General features: G+C 57.8%; 1 protein-coding gene across 1 annotated transcript in view; it reads right to left on the minus strand.

Annotated features, from left to right (window-relative positions):
* Positions 1-269: 269 nt before the first annotated feature.
* Positions 270-23141, minus strand: part of LOC116942144 (uncharacterized) — a 28204-nt gene continuing 5332 nt past the window's right edge. Inside the window, exons 2-7 of the mRNA XM_076066891.1 lie at positions 10974-11092; positions 7336-9138; positions 6510-6740; positions 5863-6054; positions 5160-5334; positions 270-2008 (exon numbers count right to left, since the gene is read on the minus strand). Of these exons, the coding sequence (XP_075923006.1) occupies positions 1278-2008; positions 5160-5334; positions 5863-6054; positions 6510-6740; positions 7336-9138; positions 10974-11042 (3201 nt within the window). The 5' untranslated portion in view covers positions 11043-11092 and the 3' untranslated portion in view covers positions 270-1277. The remainder of the gene's footprint in view (positions 2009-5159; positions 5335-5862; positions 6055-6509; positions 6741-7335; positions 9139-10973; positions 11093-23141) is intronic.

Below are 23141 nucleotides of genomic sequence, written 5' to 3' on the forward strand. Positions count from 1 at the left end.
ATCCCCGTGGGAGTCCACTGCACCTTTCTTCACTTGTTTACACTCTCCTCTGTCTTGTGCGGTGCCAGTAAGCTCAAGTCGCGTCTTTCTGGGCACCAATCTCTGATGTCGTGGTCGTCAAGACGTTCCCTGTGAGCTCTTCGTCTCTTTCCGATTCCTTCCCATTTCATTCCGAACTGGGAGTGTGTGGGGGGGGGGGGGCGGTGGTGGGGGGGGGGGTGCAGGATGGGACCGTGGGGGGCAAAGACTGAAAGACTCTGAGGCGTGGACAATGAGAGAGCTGCGAGTTTAATGGTACGCGACACGAGATTAGTGCGGTGGGATTTCAACTCGCACACGAAGACAGAGATCCCTCCCCCCCCCGTATGGCCTTTAACAGACTGCCGGGGCAAGTGCTGTTCACGAGCAGCACCTATGAAGGCCGGCACGGCGCACGAGGGGGTGGGGTTTGCCAGCACCACGCCCGGCCGCCTTTGTCTCCTTACCAGTGCTGATGTTAACACACACAGCACCGGGTACTCATTTGAGGCCAAGTCGACCTCGGGGAAGCCCACGACCGGTTCATCAGATATTCTCCGTCACTGGTGTTGGTGGCCGTGACCGGGAATCGAACACGGGTCGTGAGCTGACAGCGTTCTTGCTGGAGGCCTCCTGCTGATGTCAACGAGTGCCAATTTGTCCCTATAGATTTTTTTTTTCAAATCGCCGGGTAATTTGCTTATTCCGTTTAAATACGTCAAGCGGGAATGAAGAGCGAATGTCAACCGGCCATCGATCCTCACAGCAGGTAGTTGCCACCAAGTTCGGGTTTGGCCAGGACAGTTTGGGGGGAATAAGCCACCTGCGTCCGGGCGGAAAACCACCGATTGGTAACACAGGATCTACCGCTCCCATGGGTCCTTGCGTTGAACTTCATCGCAGTTCAGCTGCAAGCGCAGCTGTGATGATCGAGCTCGTGCTGACTTGAAAAATATGAGTTTGGCGAGTGATTGGGCGAGTGGGTTAGGGCTAAGGTTGCCACCTCATCCACAGATTTTTTTTTTCCCATCAGATCTTTGCTACAAAACAATTCGTGCTGCCCAAAACACACACACACACACGCAGAGATGTCAATTCCTGAACTGTGTCCGGATCATAGCCCCGACAGGCTGGCCGCTGTCAGCCCTGGCCACCCAACCCACCTCAACTATCCACTGGCACGTGCCAGCCCGTGCCAGCCCGTGTCAAGCCGTGCCAGGTCGTGCCAGGCCGTGCCAACGCATGTGCCACCAGTGCCACTAGTGGCACGCGCTGCTAAAGTAGAGCTTGATGTTGCGCAGGGCCCCCTTGGCGTCGTACGTGAACGCCGGGCAGCCCGCGCCGTCGCAGCCCGCGCCGCCACCAGCCTGGTGGCCGCACTGGCCCGGCGGCACACCGGGGCCTACGGGGAGGCCTGAGCCCACGGCGGGGAGACCGTGGCCCAGCATCGGGACGCTTCGGCCCCCGGGCAGGGCCGAGCCCACGGGCAGGCCTTGGCCTGTCGGCAGGCCCTGACCCACCACGATGCCGTGACCCATCGGGACGCCTTGCACCACGTGGAGGCCTTGCCCCGCGGGAAAGTTCGGCCCTACGCTCAGGCTCTGGCTCACGGGGAGGCCCGGCCCGCCGACACTCGGGCTGGGGCCCGCGGAGAGGCTCCTGGTTCGCTCGCCGCCACCGTCGACGCGGAAGAAGCCCTTCTCCGCTCCGAGGGCCGGCGTCTGCTCCCCCGCTTCCCCGCCTCTCGCCGCGTCTCCGCCGTAGCTCCCCCGTGCGCACCCTCCACCTCCTCCGCCTCCTCCACCTCCTCCACCTACGCCCGCCGCCGCCGCCGCGGCCCCGCGCACGCTAGGCCCGCCACCTTCCTCGTGGCCCCCGGAGCCCTCGGCGGGGCCCTCGCTCGGCCGGCCCGAGAAGCCCACGTTCGCGCCCATGAGGTCGTAGGGGGTCGCGTCCGGCCTCCACTCCATCGCCTCCTCCGAGGCGGAGTCTGCGTGCCAGAGAGCGCAGCGAGATTAGCGCGTTCACTCGAATTCGTCCCTCTTCTTAACACCGATCATTGGAGACGACCTCTCTCTTACCCGCTGTGCGTAACGTCTGCGTCGTGTACACGCACGCGCGCGCACGGCAAGGCCTCGTTTAACGCGGCAGATGCGTTCCTGAAAAGTGCCGCGCGAAGCGAAAACTAAACAAATAATTCTTCCCCCCCCCCCCCCATAAAGTTCGGCCAAACGCGAAGTTTGACCGCCGAGGGTAACGCTTCCGCTCGAGAAAGTAGTTCCACGTTGAAAGTGTGCCCCGGAATGGATGCACCGGCGCGTTTTCGCGTCGTGTGAACGCCGCACGTGGACTTAACGCCGATATACATACACATACAGTGCACACGCTTTCTTTTGAAGAGTGAAATGGCGCTTGAGGGCGTTATGACCCAGTGTCACCACCACCACCACCTCCCCCCGCTGTGCACGGATATCATCAGGACATAGATGGAGATGCGATCGGGACGAGGGCATTGTGATTGGTGGGACGAGAGTGGCCAATGATGCTTGCAGAAGGAAAGAGTGCGAGTGACGGAGAGAGACGGGGAGACGGGGAGAGAGGCAGGGAGTCAGAAGATCGTTTGGAGGGAGTGAGGAGAGTTAGAGAGAGAGAGAGAAATGGAGAGATGACATCCCAAGAATTTTCCTTGAAGGACACACCAATTGTACAATGATTTAAGACCCAAAACCCAGACATTCCATTCTCGCGCATGATGGCAGCAATGTTGAGCGAGATGCCAATGGCGCGGTCTGCTAAAGATTATGAGAGGGCTTCAGGAGAGACAGAGAGGAGAGTGTTGCTCATCCTCCTCCGTTGAAGGATCGCAGACTCCAGTGGGTTTCACTGAGAGCTCCGCTCCACCGTCACGGATGGCGTCTTTCATAAAAACGCTCCGAGTCTCTGTGTCTGTCTGTGTCTCTGTCTCTGTGTCGCTGTGTCTGTCTGTGTCTCTGTCTCTGTGTCTGTGTCGCTGTGTCTGTCTGTGTCTCTGTGTCTGTGTCTCTGGCTGTGTCGCTGTGTGTGTCTGTGTCTCTGTGTCTGTGTCTGTCTGTGTCGCTGTGTGTGTCTGTGTCTCTGTGTCTGTGTCTCTGTCTGTCTGTGTCGCTGTGTCTGTCTGTGTCTCTGTGTCTGTGTCTCTGTCTGTGTCGCTGTGTGTGTCTGTGTCTCTGTGTCTCTGTCTGTCTGTGTCGCTGTGTGTGTCTGTGTCTCTGTGTGTGTGTCTCTGTCTGTCTGTGTCGCTGTGTCTGTCTGTGTCTCTGTGTCTGTGTGGCTGTGTCTGTCTGTGTCTCTGTGTCTGTGTGGCTGTGTCTGTCTGTATCTCTGTGTCTGTGTCTCTGGCTGTGTCGCTGTGTGTGTCTGTGTCTCTGTGTCTGTGTCTCTGTCTGTCTGTGTCGCTGTGTGTGTCTGTGTCTGTGTCTCTGTCTGTCTGTGTCGCTGTGTCTGTCTGTGTCTCTGTGTCTGTGTCTCTGTCTGTGTCGCTGTGTGTGTCTGTGTCTCTGTGTCTGTGTCTCTGTCTGTCTGTGTCGCTGTGTGTGTCTGTGTCTGTGTCTCTGTCTGTCTGTGTCTGTCTGTGTCTCTGTGTCTGTGTCTCTGTGTCTGTCTGTGTCTGTCTGTGTCTCTGTGTCTGTGTCTCTGTGTCTGTCTGTGTCTGTCTGTGTCGCTGTGTCTATGTCGCTGTGTCTGTCTGTGTCTGTCTGTGTCTGTCTGTGTCACTGTGTCTATGTCGCTGTGTCTGTGTCTCTGTGTCTGTCTGTGTCTGTCTGTGTCGCTGTGTCTGTCTATGTCTGTCTGTGTCTGTGTCTCTGTGGCTGTGTCACTGTGTCTGTCAGTGTCTCTGTGTCTGTGTCTCTATGTGTCTCTGTGGCTGGGTCACTGTGTCTGTCTGTGTCACTGTGTGGCCACAGTCTGTGTTCATTCTTGACTTAAAGCTTTCGTGACCGTAGGCGTTCATATTACGTTGGGTCTTTCGGAAAAGTGACGGAGAACAAAAAAAAGTACAAAAAACTACGACGTCTCGATCGCAACACAAGCATAAATCATCAGGAGAAAAAAATGTCGCGTTAATGTTTGCATTCTATATCAGTAGGATCCCGGTACAGAGAACAAACCGGTTCGTGTCAGCTGGGAGAGATACAGGAACCCCGTGGACAAAAGTCCCGAACGCTGCGCTCCTGAGCTTAGAGGAGGAGGAGGAGGAAGGAGATTGGGCTCGCTGCCGCCCCACACCAAGTGGCAGCCACAAGTTGGGTGGTGTTGTTGTTGTTGTTTATGTTCACGTGTGACGGGGAAGGTGAGGTGAGGGGGGGGGGACACTTAAAGAAGTAGAGGGGGCGGGCATCTTTGAGTGTGTGGGTTTGCTATCACGGTTTATCTTGTTGTGCCTGTGTCGTTGGCTTTCTGAAAAGACTCCACCGCTGCGAAATCTCGCCTGGCGCTTCCAGCGCAATCTCAACGATTCCTTTGAGGTGAGATTTTTTTATCATATAAAACACACTCCTCCGCTCCAGATGAAGGGGGTCGTTTGCGGTGGAATCAAGTGTTGGCACCCCCCCCCCCCCTCCCACCACCTCTGCCCACCTCGATTATCTCCCGGGGACATCCGGCCGGCCACACGAACAATACATCTCTCGCCCTCCCGTCGATGGCGCACGTGCGCGTGAGTTGGCACAGGAGAAAGTTACAGCCGGCCGCATCTGCCGGTCATCTTAGTCAGCCAACCCGTGGCACCCGCTGGGTCTGTCCCGTGACCTCCTTGCCAGCGGCGAGCCTCCCGACACTTCACGTGCTTGCCTCAAAGTGCACCTGGCCTGGCACCGTCGCTTTGGTGGCGAACGGCGGTGTTGTTGGTGTTTGTTGCGTGCGGCCGGGCAAGCGCAGCGGTCAGCGCGCCGCGCTACGAACCCGGCGACCCCGGGTTCGATTCCCGCTCACGACCAACACCGGTGACGGTTCTCTGAACCGGTCCTGGGCCTCCCCTAGGTCGACTCGGCCTCAAACGTGGTGCTGCTCGCTCCCAGCGCTCGCCCCAACAGCCCGTGACAGGCTCCACGAGGGATCTTTGTGTTCTGTGTGTCCCCGGCACCCCACCCCCGTCAGCGCACCGGTCACCAGCGCGTCGCCCGAGTGCAGGCCGTGCTTGAGTTTGGCGTGCCGCGTCAGGTTGCCCTTGAGGGTGAAGCGGCTTGGGCAGCGTGGGCACGTGAAGGGCTTGCGCGCCGCGTGCACGTGCATGTGGCCCATGAGGTTGTGCAGGCGGTTGAACTCCTTGCCGCACACCTGGCGCAAGAGGGGGGGGAGGGGGGGGGTGGGCACGAGCGAGAGGGAAGGAGATGGGAGGGAGAGCGGGCGAGAGGTTTATTTGCCGTGTCCGTCTATCCACCTCGAGTAACCGGTTGTCGTGAGCGGTGATGGATACAAGTGCGGGGGAGTGGGTTAGGCGATGGAGGCGGTGGAGGCGATGGAGGCGGTGGAGGCGATGGAAGTGATGGAGGAGGTTTCCTGAGGCTTTAATGAGCGTTGAGGCATCGGTGCTCATCGCCTGTTTACAGCCCTGCAGCTGAGCATGTGGTGGAAATTACACATTCCTATGGCGGGGCTGCTGGTGCTTAGACCAGGTGGTGGACAATTGGGGAGATCCCTCCTCCATCTCCTCTCCCACCTCTCGCTGACCTCTCAACGGATGGTGGTGGTGATGTTGGACTGGCGGTGGTCTGATCTGTCGTGACGGTGCTGAGGCGGTGGACGACCCGGGAGGTCCCTCCGTTTCCATCACCTCCGCCGCCACCCCCTCCGCCTCTCGCTCACCTTGCAGTGGAAGGGCTTGCTGTCCGAGTGCACCACCATGTGCGCCTTGAGCGTCTGCTTCTGCGCGAACGCCTTGAGGCACACGTGGCACTGGTGGGCGCGCTCGCTGCTGTGCGTCAGCAGGTGCCGCTTCATGTTGGCGTGCAGCGTGAAGCCGCGGCCGCACACGCCGCACTCGTGCTCCTTCACGCCCTGCGCGCGGGCACACGGGTGGGCTGAGAGAGGAGCGAGCGCGCACTGGCCTCCCTGCCCCTCTCCACCTCGCTCTCACTCTGTCATTCTGTCACTCTGTCACTCTCTCCCCACTCGCGCCCTCCCCCCAGCCACCGGTAGTGCGGCGGCAAGCGCCACGAACCTGGGGACCCGGGTTCCATTGCCGCTCGCGGCCAACACGGCCAGTGAAGATTATCTGAACCGGTCCTGGGCCTCTCCCTAGGTCGATTCAGCCTCAAATGAGTACCTGGAGCGGTGTGTAAACGTCGCCACTGGGGAGACGAAGGCGACCGGGCGTGGTGCTGGCCACCCAGCCCCCTCGTGTGCCGTTCCGGCCTTCATAGGTGCTCGCTAACAGCACTTGCCCCAACCTTCTGGTAAGGCTATACGCGGGGATCTTTGTCTTTATATTTGTGACACTCCCCTCCCCTCACCTTGTGGGTGAGCGCGTGCTGCTTGAGGTGGTGCAGCTGAGCGAACTCGGTGCCACACTCGGCGCACACGTGCGGACGCTCCCCACGGTGGCGCTGCGCGTGGCTCTCCAGCTGGCTCCGGTAGCGGAACCGGCGCACGCACTCCCCGCACTGGAACTCGCCCACGCCTGCACCTCCATCCTGCTGCTGCTGCTGCTCCTGCTGCCCTGCTGCTGCCGCCGCATGGCCCCACTACTCGCAGGGACCCCGCACGCCCGCCCGGGAGAAGAATAAAAAAAGAAAATTAGGAATTGCTACGGACAACACAGGTGGGGAATTGAGGTGAAGATCTTTCCTGGGAAAGATCTTCATCATCGCCATCATCACCACTCATCACCATCATTACCATCATCATCGTCACCATCGCCATCATCATCATCACCACCATCATCGTCATCATCGCCATCATCATCACACATCACCACCATCAGCCATGACCAATCCATAATCGCCATCGCTATTTCGTTTACCGTTCATAGCTCACACACAGCGCATCTCTAAACCCCCATCGTGTTCTATCCACTGCTGGATGAACGCCTCCAGCGAGCCTCCACCACGTCGCACGATCCTGCGACAGTCCACCTAGCACCCCCCCTCCCCCCTGCCCCGCCCTTCCTCCCCACTGAAGTTCACCGCTCCATCTCCCGACGGAGAACGTCCTCGCCCCTCCCATCCGCGCTCCCTCTTTTGCCTGCCGCTCACCATCATCAGTCTCGCCCAGCGGCCCACTGGCTACTCGACAGCCGGTGATGTTTAGGGGTCACGGCCATGGTAACGTGGAAATCACCTTGAGCTCGGTGGAGTCAGGGACGGCTCCGGCCGCGTCGCACTGCTCACAGTGACGTCCCGGCTCCGGGGTCACCGGGGTCACGGCCACCAAGTCCCCCGCACCCTCCGCCTCCTGGCCCTTCGCTCCCTCCCCTCCATCGTCCTCATCGCCATCGCCATCATCGACGTCGCCATCACGATCATCGTCATCCTCGTCGTCTTCGCCGCCGCCGCCGCCGCCATTGTGGTGTTCACCCACATCCTCTTCCTCCTCTTCTTCTTCGTCGTCCACACCATCGCCACCATCGCCACCATCAGCACCCGCGCCTCTACCCGCACCGGCGATGGCGCTGCCGCTGCCGCTGTTACCGACGTTGGCGCCACCATCACCGCCGCGATCGCCGCCATCACAACCGCCACGACCCCCACCACCACGGTCGCCGTCGCCGTCGTCGCCGGCGCCGTCGCGACCGCCCCCGCCTGCCCCTGGGTGGCGGCTGCGCTCGTGCGCCCGCAGCTCGCTGGGGTAGGCGAAGCCCCGGCCGCACTGCCCGCACGGGTGGCAGCGCACGGCGCCGTGGCGCATCAGGTGGCGCTTGAGGTGGCTCGTCTGCGTGAACGCGCGGCCGCACACGTGGCACGGGTGGGGGCGCGCCCCCGCGTGCGTCAGCCGGTGCGTCTGCAGGTGGCTCAGCTGGCGGAAGAGCTTGCCGCACTGGGGGCACGCGTGCGGCTTGGCGCCGCTGTGGCCCAGGATGTGGGTCACCAGGTTGTACTTGGAGGCGTAGGAGCGCTCGCACTGGCGGCACTGCCAGCGCCGCCCCCCCCCGCCGCCGCCGTGCCCGCCGGGGCCCCCTGCCGGGGCCCCCGCGGCGCCGCCCCCCGCGGCCGCGACGCAGTAGGAGTCGTCGATGCAGACGCTCACGTCCATGCGGTCCAGCCGCTTCGTCTCGCCCTCCGTCTCCGCCGCGGCGGCCGACGGCGATCGCTCGCCGCCGCCGTCGTCGTCGTCGTCTTCGTCGCGATTGTCGTCGTCGTCGTCGTCGTCCTCCTCCTGCTCCTCCTCCTCCTCCTCCTCCGCCTCGTGGTCATTGCTCGCGGCGCCAGCGATGGCGCCTGCGATGGCGCCGTCGGCAGCCGCCGCCGATAACGACGACGCCGAAGATTCCATCGCGCCGGCGGTAGCGCCGGCGCTAAGCCTCTCCGCCGTGCCCGCGCCAACGCAGGGCCCGCCGCCCGTCACCCCGGCCCCACCGCCCTCGGCCCGGAACTTTCGGTCGCTGCCATCGGCGCTGCCCGCGAGGTCGCCCCAGGCGCACGGCGTGCGCCGGTGCCTCGGGCCCTGCGGCGGCGGTGGCGCGGCGGCGGCGGCGGCGGCGGCGTCCGCGACGGTGGTTGCCGCGGCGGCGGCCGACGGCGCGGAGCGCCGGCCGTCCGCGGGCTCCCTCGTGCCGGAAGGGCCGCGCGGGGCGGACGCTGCGGTCGGCAGCTGAGCTGGCGCTCGGACGTCGGCACCCTCGGCGCCGTTGCCGCCGCCGTCCGGGAGGACGCGCCGGGTGGGTTGGCACTTGCGCTTCCTCGAACCGTAGCCGGCGGCCGGGAGCGATGGCTCGAGGTCCGACGGCAGCGGCCAGGGCTCGCGGTGAGCTGCGGTGGCAGCGGCGGCGGCGGCGGCGCCGTGGCGAGCGGAGCGCGCGGGGGGAGACTCCGTGGGCGCGGGGCCCGCCGGCGACGGGGCCCGGTGGGGCCACGTGCCCTCCACGTCCGACTGTGTCCCCATCTCCCGGAACGTCTTGGGAGCGAATTTCCTGCGGAAGAAATCCTGGGCGAGAGAAGGGGACACACGGAGGAAATTCTATTCATACAGGGATTCCTGTTATCTTGCGATTCCTAATTTCTGCGACTTGCTGTGATTCATAATCCTTGAAGAGTTTTTTGTGAGCTCTTCGTCACTCTGATGAACGACAACTATCAAGGACCTCTGTTATTAGACTCCGATTACTCTGGAAATCTGTGAAAAAGAGCTTCAAAGCTCATCGGATTTCTCCAGGATAAATGAAGATGCTGATTCTGAATCATGTTATTGCACTAATTTCTACATCTAAATCAGCTCGAGCCTCACGTAAATCAGGCCGCTTCTGCATGGCCACCCCCACTCCGAAATCTCTCTCCCCGCTGCCGCCCGCTACGAAAACAGAAACCCCAACCGCCTGCATGCAGCTCACTTCTGCTCACTCCTTCTCTCTTCCCTCCGCCTCTCTCATCATCATCATCACCATCGCCCTATCTTCCCCGACATCTTGGCACGGTCCTTCCTTCTCCCTGTCCTCCTCCTCCTCCCTCCTCCTCCTTCCTCTGTCCTTGCTGCTCATCTTGAGCCATGCCCTCCTCCTCCTTGTCCGTCTATGTGCAGCGTTCTTCATCGCAAGGCCACCGCGGGGCCACTGGTGGCCCTTGCTGCGGCCCCTGACATCCCCCCACCCCCGACAATACACAAAGAGTGAAAACATCCCCCATCATCATCATCGTGCTTCTGTCCAGCCCAACAATGGTTTCAAATAATGTGTGGTGGCCCCTCACACTGATGATGTCTTATGGGCAAAAGTGCCCACCCCGCCTTTGAAAATTAGTGAAGAATTCTGATCTCGGGGACTTCCGTACCGGCTTCCCTCCCCTGCTCTCCGTGCTGCCCCCCCCCCCCCTCCCCAGCCCCCCACCCCCTTCCGTCTTGTGCCCTCTTTGCACCACACACACTCGACTCCCCTCGCCACGGGCCCCACAGTTCCATAGACCCTCCCTACACGGCCACTGCATGCTGCACGGGCTCGTCAATGGATGCAGTCGTTCACAGAAGCCAGAATCAAGGCACACGCATAACATTCATCAGGGTCCCTGTTGGTGATGCTCGAGGCTCACAGAGCCAGACTAAAAGACGCTCGTGACATTCTTCAGAGTTCTGATGAATGTTAACCACCTCGCCTGGTATACAGGAGGTTGTGGGTTTGATGCTGACCCTGACGCCTGCTGCTGCTGCTGTATATTTGGAGTTTGTTTCTCACTCTTCCCGTGGCTTGCGTGGATTTTTCTCCGGGTCCTTCGGTTCTCCCCTCCACATTTATAATCAACGTCACCACGCGTTTAGAGTATTCGCCTGCTCTAAATGTATCCACGTGATAAGCCACTCTGTTGAGCTTGTGATAGCTATTATAGGTCAGTGAGCCTTACCTGGTAAATTAAAATAAAATAAATTTCGATTTAAAGCTTTCGTGACTGCAATGATTCATCTTCTTTGGTTCTTTCAGTAAAGTCACGTAGAATGAAAATAAAATAATAAATTGATCAAATAAAATGACACAATAATATTCTCACGACGTTTCGGCCACTTGTGTTGTGGCCGAAACGTCGTGAGAATATTATTGTCATTTTATTTTATCAATTTATTATTTTATTCTCATTCTACGTGACTTTACCGAAAGAACCAAAGAAGATAAAATAAAATAATTGGAAAAATAGTTTAGTTCTGGGAGATTAGAGAACTGTGCGTTGACTTGGAGCGTACAACAGTTAGTCAGTCTTTCTTCCAGTGGATGGACTGGGGCCCGGTATGAGAACGTGTAATGGGGATTGGGGGGGGGGGGGTCAGACGTCGACGCTCACCTCGTCGAGGTCCCAGAAGCAGAAGAGGCCGACCGTCTGTGTAGAGGCGTCGACTCGCATGGCGGCCATCGTGAGGCCCCCCCCCCCCCCCCCCGGGGTCGCCTGGCACACGGCGGCCGCTGGGAGGGGCGCGGGTGGAACAGGGGGAGCGGTGGTGGCACGGTTAGCGACGCGGGGCGGGTGGTAAAGGCGCAGCCCTGCAACTTGCGTGGTCGCCCCACCGCTGGCAGAAGCCGGGGAGGCCCTCTCCATTCGAGCGACCTTTACGAGAAAGGGCATTCGGCCTGCTCTTCCACGTTGGAGCAGACGAGTGGTGGGCATACCCACACTTTGCCCCACCGTCACGTCGCCTGCCGGTCGTCTAAGCGTGGTGAACCCATTAGACCAGCTGGGTGGATAGAGGCGGGAGTGAGGGTGGTGGTGGTGGTGGTGAGCGAGATGGTGTGCGGGTCATTTGAGAAGATCCTGCCGCAATTGTTCAACTGCCGCAGCCGGGAGATGGAATCGAACCTGCGCCCTCTGGACCGCGCAGTTCAGTATGCTGACTGCAACCGCCGCCAATTGTGGCAGCGGGTACCTTGAGAGTCACTCTCCACTACGACACCAGCGATCGCCCTGCATTATGTTGTGTACACAGGACCCACATCTAAACACACACATACACAGAGGGTCCATGTCTAAGAACATCTGTCAGTTCACCAGCCATGGCCCAAGCAAGCCTGACTGCAGATGAGGCACTGAATGTCAAAACCGCCGTGGCTCGCTGTTAACTACCGCGCCTGGTATACAGGCAGGGGCGGAGCCAGGGGGGGGACAGGGGGGGTGACATTCTGCGTATAAGTGTACGACACTCGGTCTGGCGGACTCCGTGCAACTGCATCGTCAGAGCGTGTCGCCAACCGATGGCGTCTAGTTCAACAGCCTGACTCTCTAATCATTCTTGAAATTAACATTTGTTGAATGTCACCCCGGCCTGAAATCCTGGCTCTGCCCCCGTATACAGGCGCGCGTGGGTTCGATCCCTACCCTGACGCCTGCTGTACATTTGCGTGTCTCCCCATGGTGGCGTGGATTTTTCTCCGGATTCTCCGCTATTTCCCTTCACACATTGGAAGCAAGCGTTTAGAGTATTTTGGCTGCTATAAATGTGCGCATTATGAGCCCCTACGTTGACCTAAAATTTGTTGGACAGGTCATTTCTGCAAAAGAGACGTGGAGCTCATTGGGTAAGTACATTTTCACGTAAGAGTTTAATAGTTTGTGTTGAACCAATCCTGCTCCCAGAAGGTCGTGTGGCTGATAGGATGTGTAAAAAAAAAAGCAATGCTTTGTTACTTAACGAGACGAGGCTTCCCCGGGTAAGGGTAACGTTGGAGAGTTCGTGATGGCTCGTGGCAGGAGAGAGTTGCAGATGTAAGGAGGTAGCGATGGGTGGGACGCGTGGTGTGTAGGGTGGAGGGGGGTAGGGTCAGCAACTGTAGAGGGAGAGAGAAGGGAGAGGGGAGAGAGCGACATGGAGTAGGAAGAGAGGGGGTAGAGAGAGAGGGGGGGGGGCAGAGAGGGGGGTAGAGAGAGAGGGGGGGGTAGAGAGGCGGGTAGGGTAAGCAACTGTAGAGGGAGAGAGAAGGGAGAGGGGAGAGTGTGTGAGAGGGGGAGGGAGAGGGGAGAGTGTGTGAGTGTGGCAGGAAGGGAGATCAGAGGGAGAGAGAAGGGAGAGGGGAGAGTGTGTGAGAGTGGGTGGGAGAGGGGAGAGTGTGTGAGTGTGGCAGGAAGGGAGATCAGAGGGAGAGAGAAGGGAGAGCGTGTGAGAGTAGGAGAGAGTGGGGAGAGTGTGAGAGTGGTATGGAGGGAGATTGCAGGGTGAGAGAAGGGGAGGGGAGCGTGTGAGAAAGAGGGGAGAGAATGTGAGAGTGTGTGAGAATGGGAGGGGAGAGTCTGATAGTTCCAGAGGGATGGCAGAGTGTGAGAGTGTGAGATAGAGTGTGAGAGTGTGAGAAAGAGGAGAGCGTGAGAGTGGGAAACAGAAGGGAGAGAGTGGGAGAGTGGAGCGAGTATTTGAGAGTGGGAGAGAGAGGAGAGTGTGTGTGAGTGTGTGAGAGAGGACGGAGCAATGTGTGGTGGGAGATGGGGGAGAAGGGACGTCGAGAGAGGTATGTGGGGAAGAAATTAGAGCAATGGAGAGAAAATGTTGGAGTGATGGAGCGGGGGAGGGCAGAATGGGAGATGGACCGAGCGAGAGGGAGGATGAAATAGATAAAGGGAGAACGCAAGGCGAGAGAGTGCGTGGGTGTGTGTGTGTGGTGTGTGTGTGATGTGTGTGGGTGTGTGTGGTGTGTGGTGTATGGTGTGTGTGGTGTGCGTGGGTGTGTGTGGGTGTGTAAGTGTGTGGTGTGTGTGAGTGTGGTGTTTGTATGGTGGGTGTGTGTGGTGTGTGTGGGTGTGTGTGTGGTGTGTGTGGTGTGTGGTGTGTGTGTGGTATGTGTGAGTGTGTGGTGTGTGAGTGTGGGTTTGTATGGTGTGTGTGTGGTGCGTGTGGTGTGTGTGGGTGTGTGGTGTGCGTGGGTGGTGTGTGGGTGTGTGTGGTGTGTGTGTGGTGTGTGTGTGGTGTGAGTGTGGTGTTTGTATGGTGTGTGTGGGTGTGTGGTGTGTGTGAGTGTGGTGTTTGTATGGTGTGTGTGGTGTGTGTGTGGTGTGTGTGGGTGTGTGTGGGTGTGTGTGGGTGTGTGTGGTGTATGTGTGTGGTGTGTGGTGTGTGTGGGTGTGTGGTGTGTGTGTGGTGTGTGTGTGGTGTGTGTGGTGTGTGTGGGTGTGTGTGTGGTGTGTGTGGTGTGTGTGTGTGTGGTGTGTGTGTGTGTGGTGTGTGTGTGTCCGGCAAAACAACCCCCTACCTCCTCGCGGTGCCGGACGGGCAACTCTGTCGTGGACAGTGCTGTGGGGGGAGTTCCAATTTTTGATTGGCTCCTCCCCTCATGGCATATGTGTCCACCACAGGGGCTAAACGGGGGCTCTGGACGGGTGCGAGGGGCTGGTAACCCCTCCACCTTCAATTAATTACCACAAAACCACGAATTAAAGTGAAATATGTAACAACTAAGCTTGTGCCGGAGGCCCCGGGGGGCCAGGCGTCTATGACGTCTCCTGGCCAAACCCCAATTGGCGGAGCCAGGAGATTGAATACCTACCCTCGGGGCTACTCCAGAAACAACGAAAAGCCACTACGGGTGGCCACGTGGAATGTTCGAACGCTCACTGCAGAGGAGAGGCTGCCACTCCTCTGTCGGGAGCTGGACCGGTACCGCCTGGATCTATGCGGCATTCAGGAGGTCCGGTGGACCGGCTCTGGCTCCTGCCACCATGAGGGGTGGACAGTCCTCTACTCGGGGCAGCAGACTGCCAAACAACAGGGTGTGGGTCTTCTTTTGAACAAAAGAATGAAGGGGGCGTGGGAGCGTGGCGGTGAGGTGTGGGAAGCTGTAAGCCCCAGGCTACTTTGGGCTCGCCTTCCCATCAACCGGAGGCGAGGAATGGTGGTCGTGGTTACTTATGCCCCCACCGAAGATGAACATCCGTGGAGGGATGCAGGCAAAGCCGATGAGTCAGATGCCTTCTATGACCTCCTGTCACAGGTGCTGGCTAAAGTGGCCCCTCGGGATAGAGTCATCATGTTGGGTGACTTCAATGCCCGAGTTGGTCATGATACTGGCACCTGGTCTGGAGTGATTGGAGGGCATGGGCCAGATCAGCTCAATAACAACGGTAGGAGGCTGCTAGATTTTTGTGCAGCCCATGGGCTTGTAATTACCAACACGCTGTTCCGGCATCGGCGCATCCACACAACATCATGGATGCATGCCGGGTCCAAGCAAGAACATATGCTGGACATACATATTGACGGACCAGCGAATGCGAGCCCATGTCCTTGACACCAGGACCTACCGTGGAGCTGATCTGCCCTCTGACCATCGACTAGTCATCTGTAAGATGCGCCTGCCATTCTTCCACTCCGGTGGTGGGTGTACACCCAGGACCCCATTCCAACCTAAAGTGGCCTGGTCTCAGTTATCTGATGAAAGTTGCAAGCGAGAATTTCATCATCGCTTGCGGCTGGGATTGGCATCGTCCCCGACTCCTCCTGATGTCGAGGGTAAATGGGCGAGGTTTAGGACTGTGACTCATGCAGCTGCAATGGCTGCTTTGGGTACGCGGTCCAGACCTCCCCAGACACCCTGGATGACAGAGGAGTTGTTCAGGATGGTTGAGAAAAAGCGACAGGCCCACTGTCATCGGCTACAGAATCCCACGTCAGAGAATGAGGAGGCTTACCGCAGCCTTCGCTCGGAGGTTCGGAGAGCCGTGAGGCGCTGCAAGGATGGGTGGTGGTCGCGGGTTGCTGAGGAGATGGAGTCTGCCTCAGTGGCCCGTGATCACAAATCGCTATTTAACTCCATCAAAAAAGTAACCTGCAGCGCCACACCTATTACCATCATTAGGGGAAAAAACGGTGATCCAATTTCCGACCCCCAGGAACAGGTTCGCAGATTTGCTGAGCATTTCTGTGAGGTCCTGGGGGAGGGAAAATCCCACAGCCAGGAAAACATCGTGGCACAAAGTGAGGATGACCCTGCTGAGGCTGCGGTGCCTCAAATATTGGATGAAGTCACCCCCTGTGAGTGGCTGGCTGAGGTGCCATCTGCTGAGGAAGTATTGAAGGCGATCCGGAGTCTGAGACCAGGAAAGGCAGCGGGCAGAGATGATCTCCCAAGCGAAATGCTGAGGGAGGGTGGCGTTTGTGCACAGACTGCCCTATATGACATCATAACAACAGTCTGGACCACTGGACGGGTTCCGCAGGATTGGAAGGATGCCCTGGTGGTCCCCCTTTTTAAGAAGGGGGACCGCACAGACTGTAACAACTACAGGGGCATCTCACTCCTCAGTGTGCCGGGAAAGGTCCTGGCAAGGATTATTCAGCATCGCCTTGCCAGGCACGCTGAGGAGAGGCTTGCGGAGCCCCAATGCGGTTTCAGGAAAGGGCGGTCCTGCACAGATGCCATATTTTCTGTCCGTCTGCTACAGCAGAGGTGTAGGGAATTCCAACAAGACCTACATCTCTGCTTTATTGACCTGGTCAAGGCCTATGATACCATCAGTAGGCCTGGGCTCTGGGTCGTTCTTCGTGCTTTTGGAGTACCTGACCCTCTGCTCACGATCATTAAGGACCTTCATGATGGTGAGCGGGCCCGGGTAAAACTACGTGGCCGGGAGTCAGAGCCATTCCCTGTACACCTTGGGGTGCGACAGGGATGTCCTCTGGCTCCCACATTATTTAACATCTATTTTGACCACGTAGTTCGTGAAGCCTTCAATAGCTGTACCGGGGGAATCTCCATATGGTACAGATATAATGGGAGGCTAATCGATGCCCGGGTGCGGTCAAGGGATGGCTCCCTATTGCTCAACCACGTTATGTATGCTGATGACTTGGTAATAGCTGCTCAGTCAGAGGAGGAGTTGGAGACGCTGCTGCTGAGACTGGAGCGTGCCACTAAGAGGTGGGGCCTTACCATCAGCCCCACCAAAACTAAGCACCTGCCTGGGTATTTTGTACCATCGGACACTCCACCCCCACAACTCCCAATCGGTGATGGGGCAGTTGTGGAGAGAGTGGAGAGTTTCCCATACCTGGGCAGTGTGCTTATGACTGGCTCCAGTTTAACAGCAGAGGTCTCACTCCGAATCAGTCGAGCGGCAATATCTTTTCATCGGTTGCGTAACGCTGTGTGGAAGCTACCTGGTCTGTCGCTCCGCACTAAGCTTCAGGTCTTCTCGGCCACGGTCATTCCCTCCCTTCTCTACGCTTGCGAAACGTGGACCCCCCTAATGGAACATCTTCGCCGGTTAGAAACATTTAGGCTGACCTGCCTACGATCCATCCTGGGTTTAACCAGACTGGATTGTGTGAGGAGCTCACAAATCCTTGAAAGATCTGGGCAGGGTCCCATCGGTGAGCTCCTCCGGCAGGCAAGGCTGCGATGGCTGGGTCATGTAGCCCGCATGCCCAGCCACCGCATGCCGAAACAGCTTTTGTTTGGCCGGATTGAGGGGGCTAAGCGGGCGCGGCACGGGCTAGAGAAGAGATGGAGTGATGTGGTACAGGAGGACGTGGAGCTGAGTGGACTTGCCGATGACTGGTACCAGCGGTGTCAAGATCGGCCTCTGTGGAGGAGGCTCGTGAAGGATGCTACTGGGCAGTTGGAGGCAGTCGCCCTCCAACAACAACGGAGGGCGGAGGAGCGACGCTCACAACAGCGAGCGGAGCGCCGGGTGGCTAAAGCACAGCAGGTTGGCACAGTAGGGGGCACAGGTGGTGCATCAGCCAGTCATCTCAGTCAGTCGACCCGTGGCACCTGGGTCTGCCCCGTGACCTCCTGCCAGCGGGCGTTCGACACTTCACGTGGCCTCAGGGTGCACATAGCCTGGCACAAGCGTCGTGGTGACGTCACCGCCACTTAGTGGCGAATGGCGGTTGTTGTTGTTGTTGTTGTGTGTGGTGTGTGTGTGTGGTGTCTGCACGCGTGTGCGGGGAGCGGTCGTGCAGCGGTGAGCGCGCCGCGCTACGAACCCGGCCCCTCGAGTTCGATTCCCCATCACGGCTAACGACAGCAACGATCATCTGAACCAATCCGGCGGGCGTCCACGACGTCGTCGGCTCTGCCCTAAATGAGCAACTTGGTGGCGGTGTGTAGACGTCAGTATCGGGGAGACAAAAGCGGCCATGCGCGATGTTAGCCGTCCACCTCCTCGCGTGCCGTGCCGGCCTGCAGAGGTTCCCGTTAAGAGCACTTGCCCCTGCAGCCTGCTAGAGGCTATACGGGGGATATTGATCAGTGGCTGTGTTTCTATGAGAAACGCGACTGTCGTGGTTAGCGCAACCGCTCTACGAACCCGGCTTACCCTAGTTCGATTCCGGTTCACGACTAACATCAGTGGTAATTACCCGACCTCCCTAGGTCGACTCAGCATTAGAAAAGAGTAACCCGGTGCGAAGTGTAATCATGGCCACTGGGGAGACAAAGGCGGCCAGGCGTGGTGTTGATCAGCCGACCCCCTCGTGTGCCGTGCCGGCCTTTATAATTGATCGCTGGCAGCACTTACACCAACGGTGTGTTGAGGCTATACGGAGGATTTTGTGTGTGTGTGGGGTGTGTATGTGTAGGAGTGTGTATGTGGGGAGCGATAATGTAGCGGTTAGCTCACGGCCAACACCAGTGACGATTACCTGAACCGGTCCCGGGCCTCCCCTATGTCGACTCAGCCTCAAGTGAGTACCTGGTGCGGTGTGTAAACATTGCCACTAAGGAGACAAAGGCGGTCGGGCGTGTTGCTGGCCACCCACCCCCTCGTGTACCGTTCCGGCCTTCATAGGTGCTTGCTAACAGCACTTGCACCTACAGTCTGTTAAGGCTATATGGGGGAATCTTTGATCTTTGATGCGTGGGTCGTGTGTGGGTTGGTTGCGTGGGTCGTGTGTGAGCTGTGAGGTGTGTGTGTGTGGTGTGTGAGGTGTGTGTCTGTGGGGGTGTCTGTGGGAGTGTGTGTGGTGTGGGAGTCAGAGGAGGAGTTGGAGATGCTGCTGCTGAGACTGGAGCGTGCTACTAAGAGATGGGGCCTTACCATTAGCCCCACCAAAACTAAGCACCTGCCTGGGTATTTTGTACCAACGGACACTCCACCCCCACAACTTCCAATCGGTGATGGGGCAGTTGTGGAGAGAGTGGAGAGTTTCCCATTCCTGGGCAGTGTGCTTATGACCGGCTCCAGTTTAACAGCAGAGGTCTCACTCCGAATCAGTCGAGCGGCAATACCTTTTCATCGGTTGTGTAACGCTGTGTGGAAGCTACCTGGTCTGTCGCTCCGCACTAAGCTTCAGATCTTCTCGGCCACGGTCATTCCCTCCCTACGCTTGCGAAACGTGGACCCCCCCCTAATGGAACATCTTCACCGGTTAGAAACATTTAGGCTAGCCTGCCTACGATCCATCCTGGGTTTAACCAGGCTGGATTGTGAGCTCACAAATCCTTCAAAGATCTGGGCACGGTCCCATCGGTGAGCTCCTCCGGCGGGCAAGGCTGCGTTGGCTGGGTCATGTAGCCCGCATGCCCAGCCACCGCATGCCGAAACAGCTTTTGTTTGGCCGGATCGAAGGGGCTAAACGGGCGCAGCACGGGCTAGAGAAGAGATGGAGTGACGTGGTCCAGGAGGACGTGGAGCTGAGTGGACTTGCCGATGACTGGTACCAGCGGTGTCAAGATCGGCCTCTGTGGAGGAGGCTCGTGAAGGACGCTACTGGGCAGTTGGAGGCAGTCGCCCTCCAACAGCAACGGAGGGCGGAGGAGCGACGCTCACAACAACGAGCGGAGCGCCGGGTGGCTAAAACACAGCAGGTTGGCACAGTAGGGGGCACAGGTGGTGCATCAGCCAGTCATCTCAGTCAGTCGACCCGTGGCACCTGGGTCTGCCCCGTGACCTCCTGCCAGCGGGCGTTCGACACTTCACGTGGCCTCAAGGTGCACATGGCCTGGCACAAGCGTCGTGGTGACATCACCGCTACTTAGTGGCGAATGGCGGTTGTTGTTGGTGTGGGAGTGTTTGTGTGGTGGGGGGATGTGTGTCGTGAGTGGCGGTGTATGTGAGGGTGTATGTTAGGTGTGTGTGGGGTGTGTGTGTGTGGGGTGTGTGTGTGTGTGTGGAGTGTGTATTTGGGGGTTGTGTGTGTGGTGTGTGTGTGGTTGGGGTGTGTCTGTGGGGAGTGTGTGGTGTGGGATGTGGGAGGTGTGTGTGTGTGTGGGGTGTGTGTGTGTGGGTGTGTGTGTGTGAGGTGTGGAGCTGAGTGGACCTGGCGACTCGGGTTCGATTCCCGCTCACGGCCAACACCGGTGACGATTATCTGAACCGGTCCCGGGCCTCCCTTAGGTCGACTCAGCCTCAAATGAGTACCTGGTGCGGTGTGTAAACATCGCCACTAGGGAGACAAAGGCGGTCGGGCGTGGTGCTGGCCACCCACACCCTCGTGTGCCGTACCGGCCTTCATAGGTGCTCGCTAACAGCACTTGCCCCTACAGTCTGTTAAGGCTATACGGGGGATCTTTGTCTTTATGTGTGAGGTGTGAGGTGTGTGTGAGGTGTGAGGTGTGTGTGAGGTGAGGTGTGTGTGAGGTGTGAGGTGTGTGTGAGGTGTGTGCGAGGTGTGTGTGTGAGGTGTGAGGTGTGTGTGTGTGAGGTGTGTGTGTGAGGTGTGAGGTGTGTGTGTGTGAGGTGTGTGTGTGAGGTGTGTGTGTGAGGTGTGAGGTGTGTGTGAGGTGTGTGTGTGAGGTGTGAGGTGTGTGTGTGTGAGGTGTGTGTGTGAGGTGTGTGTGTGAGGTGTGTGTGAGGTGTATGTGTGAGGTGTGTGTGAGGTGTGTGTGAGGTGTGTGTGAGGTGTGTGTGAGGTGTGTGTGAGGTGTGTGTTTGTGGAGGGGGTGTGTGTGGTGTCTGTGGGGTGTGTGTGTGTGGTGGGTGTATGTGATGTGGGATGTGTCTGTGTGGTGGAGGTGTGTGGGTGGATGTGTGTGGGGTGTGTGGGGAGGGGTGTGTGGGGTGTGTGTGGGGTGTGTGTGGGGTGTGTGGGGGGGGAGGTGTGTGGGGTGTGTGGGGGGGGGGTGTGGGGTGTGTGTGGGGTGTGTGCGGGGTGTGTGGGGTGTGTGGGGGGGTGTGTGGGGGGGTGTGTGGGGTGTGTGGGGGGAGGTGTGTGGGTAGGTGTGTGGGTGAGTATGTGTGGGATGTGTGTGGGATGTGTGTGAGAAAGCGAGGGAATGAGAGCGGTGGGGAGAGACAGAAAGCTCGGAGAGTGAAAATGAAAAGCGGTGAGAGTGGAAGAGAAGGGGGGAGTGATGGCAGGAACAAGAGGGAGGGAGATGGATGGAGATGCAGGGGGAGACTTGAGGGAGGGAGGTAGGCAGGGAGCGGTGGGGGAGGGAGGGAAGGATGGAGAGGAGGGGCAGAGGAGGGAGGGGTGGTGAAGGGGTGGAGGGGTGGTGTAGGGGGAGGGGTGGAGGGGTGATGAAGGGGTGGTGGAGGAGGGGTGGTGGAGGAGGGGGAGGGGTGGTGGAGAAGGGGTGGGGGAGGGGTGGGGGAGAGGAGGGGGAGAGGAGGGGGAGGGGTGGGGGAGAGGAGGGGGAGGGGTGGGGGAGGGGTGGGGGAGGGGTGGTGGAGGGGGAGAGGAGGAGGTGTAATGGAAGGAGGTGGATGACACGGGGGTGGTGGTAGGGGAGAGAGAAGGCAGGGGGAGTGAGCGTGAAAGGGAGGAAGGGAACGAGGCTTAGAGGGAGGAGAGATTGAGGGTGGGAGTCAGGGAGGGGGGGCTGAGAGGGAGGGATAGGGAGGAGTGAGGGTTTCGATGGGGTGAGACGAAGGAATCGAATGGAAGGAATGGAGAGAGGGTGGGGGCAGAGAGAGGAGGGGGGGCGGTAGGGAGAGAGGCGTGCATGGTGGAGAGAGGAAAGGATCAGGGGGTGGAGAGAAAAGAGAGAGGGAGGGAGGCAGAGAGGGTGGGAGGGAGAAGGGGAGACGGAATGACGGCAGTGGTGAGAGGGAGGAGATGGGGCAACGGGAAGGAATGGAGAGAGGGAGAGCCTCAACTTATAGAGGAGAAAATATGCGAAGGATAAGGGTGGGAGAGAGGGAGGGAGTAGAGGGGAGATATGGAGAGGGAGGAAGATTAAAGCACATTTTAGGAGCATAGTGTTCATCGTGTGTCTACGTGTGTGTGTGTCTGTTGTGTGTATGTCTCTATGTGTGTGTGTCTCTTGTTTTATGTCTCTATGTGTGTCTGTTGTGTGTATGTATCTATGTGTGTGTGTTTGTTGTGTGTATGTCTCTATGTGTATGTGTTTCTGTTGTGTGTGTGTGTCTGTTGTGTGTGTGTCTCTATGTGTGTGTGTCTGTTGTGTTTATGTCTCTGTGTGTCTGTTGTGTGTATGTCTCTATATGTGTGTATGTTGTGTGTACGTCTGTGTGTGTGTGTCTTGTGTTTGTCTCTATGTGTGTGTGTCTATTGTGGGTATGTCTCTATGTGTGTGTGTCTGTTGTGTTTATGTCTCTGTGTGTCTGTTGTGTGTATGTCTCTATGTGTGTGTGTATGTATCTGTGTGTGTCTGTTGTGTTTATGTATCTATGTGTGTGTGTCTCTTGTGTTTGTCTCTATGTGTATGTGGCTGTTGTGTGTATGTCTCTATGTGTGTGTCTGTTGTGTATATATCTATGTGTGTGTGTTGTGTTCATGTCTCTATGTGTGTGTCTGCTGTATGTGTCTGTTGTGTATGTGTGTCTGTTGTGTATGTCTCTATGTGTGTGTGTGTCTGTTGTGTGTGTATGTCTCTATGTGTGTGTGTCTGTTGTGTGTGTATGTCTCTATGTGTATGTGTGTCTGTTGTGTGTGTATGTCTCTATGTGTATGTGTGTCTGTTGTGTGTGTATGTCTCTATGTCTCTGTGTCGGTTGTGTGTATGTCTCTGTGCGTGTATGTTGTGTGTATGTCTCTGTGTGTGTTTATGTTGTGTGTATGTCTGTGTGTGTTTATGTTGTGTTTATGTCTCTGTGTGTTTATGTTGTGTTTGTCTCTGTGTGTGTTTATGTTGTGTTTGTCTCTGTGTGTGTTTATGTTGTGTATGTCTGTGTGTGTTTATGTTGTGTTTATGTCTCTGTGTGTCTGTTGTGTGTATATCTCTATGTGTGTGTCTGTTGTGTTTATGTATCTATGTGTGTGTGTCTGTTGTGTTCATGTCTCTGTGTTTGTGTCTGGTGTGTGTATGTCTCTATGTGTGTGTATGTTGTGTTGGCACAGTAGGGGGCACAGGTGGTGCATCAGCCAGTCATCTCAGTCAGTCGACCCGTGGCACCTGGGTCTGCCCCGTGACCTCCTGCCAGCGGGCGTTCGACACTTCACGTGGCCTCAAGGTGCACATGGCCTGGCACAAGCGTCGTGGTGACGTCACCGCCACTTAGTGGCGAATGGCGGTTGTTATGTTATGTATGTTGTATGTCTCTGAGTGTGTCTGTTGTGTGTATGTCTCTATGTGTGTATGTTGTGTGTGTGTCTGTTGTGTTTGTCTATATGTGTATGTCTCTATG

Source organism: Petromyzon marinus, chromosome 13, assembly GCF_048934315.1.
Source record: "Petromyzon marinus isolate PM22_M1 ecotype Great Lakes invasive population chromosome 13, UKy_Petmar_22M1.pri1.0, whole genome shotgun sequence".
In the NCBI taxonomy this organism is placed as follows: Eukaryota; Metazoa; Chordata; class Hyperoartia; order Petromyzontiformes; family Petromyzontidae; genus Petromyzon; species Petromyzon marinus.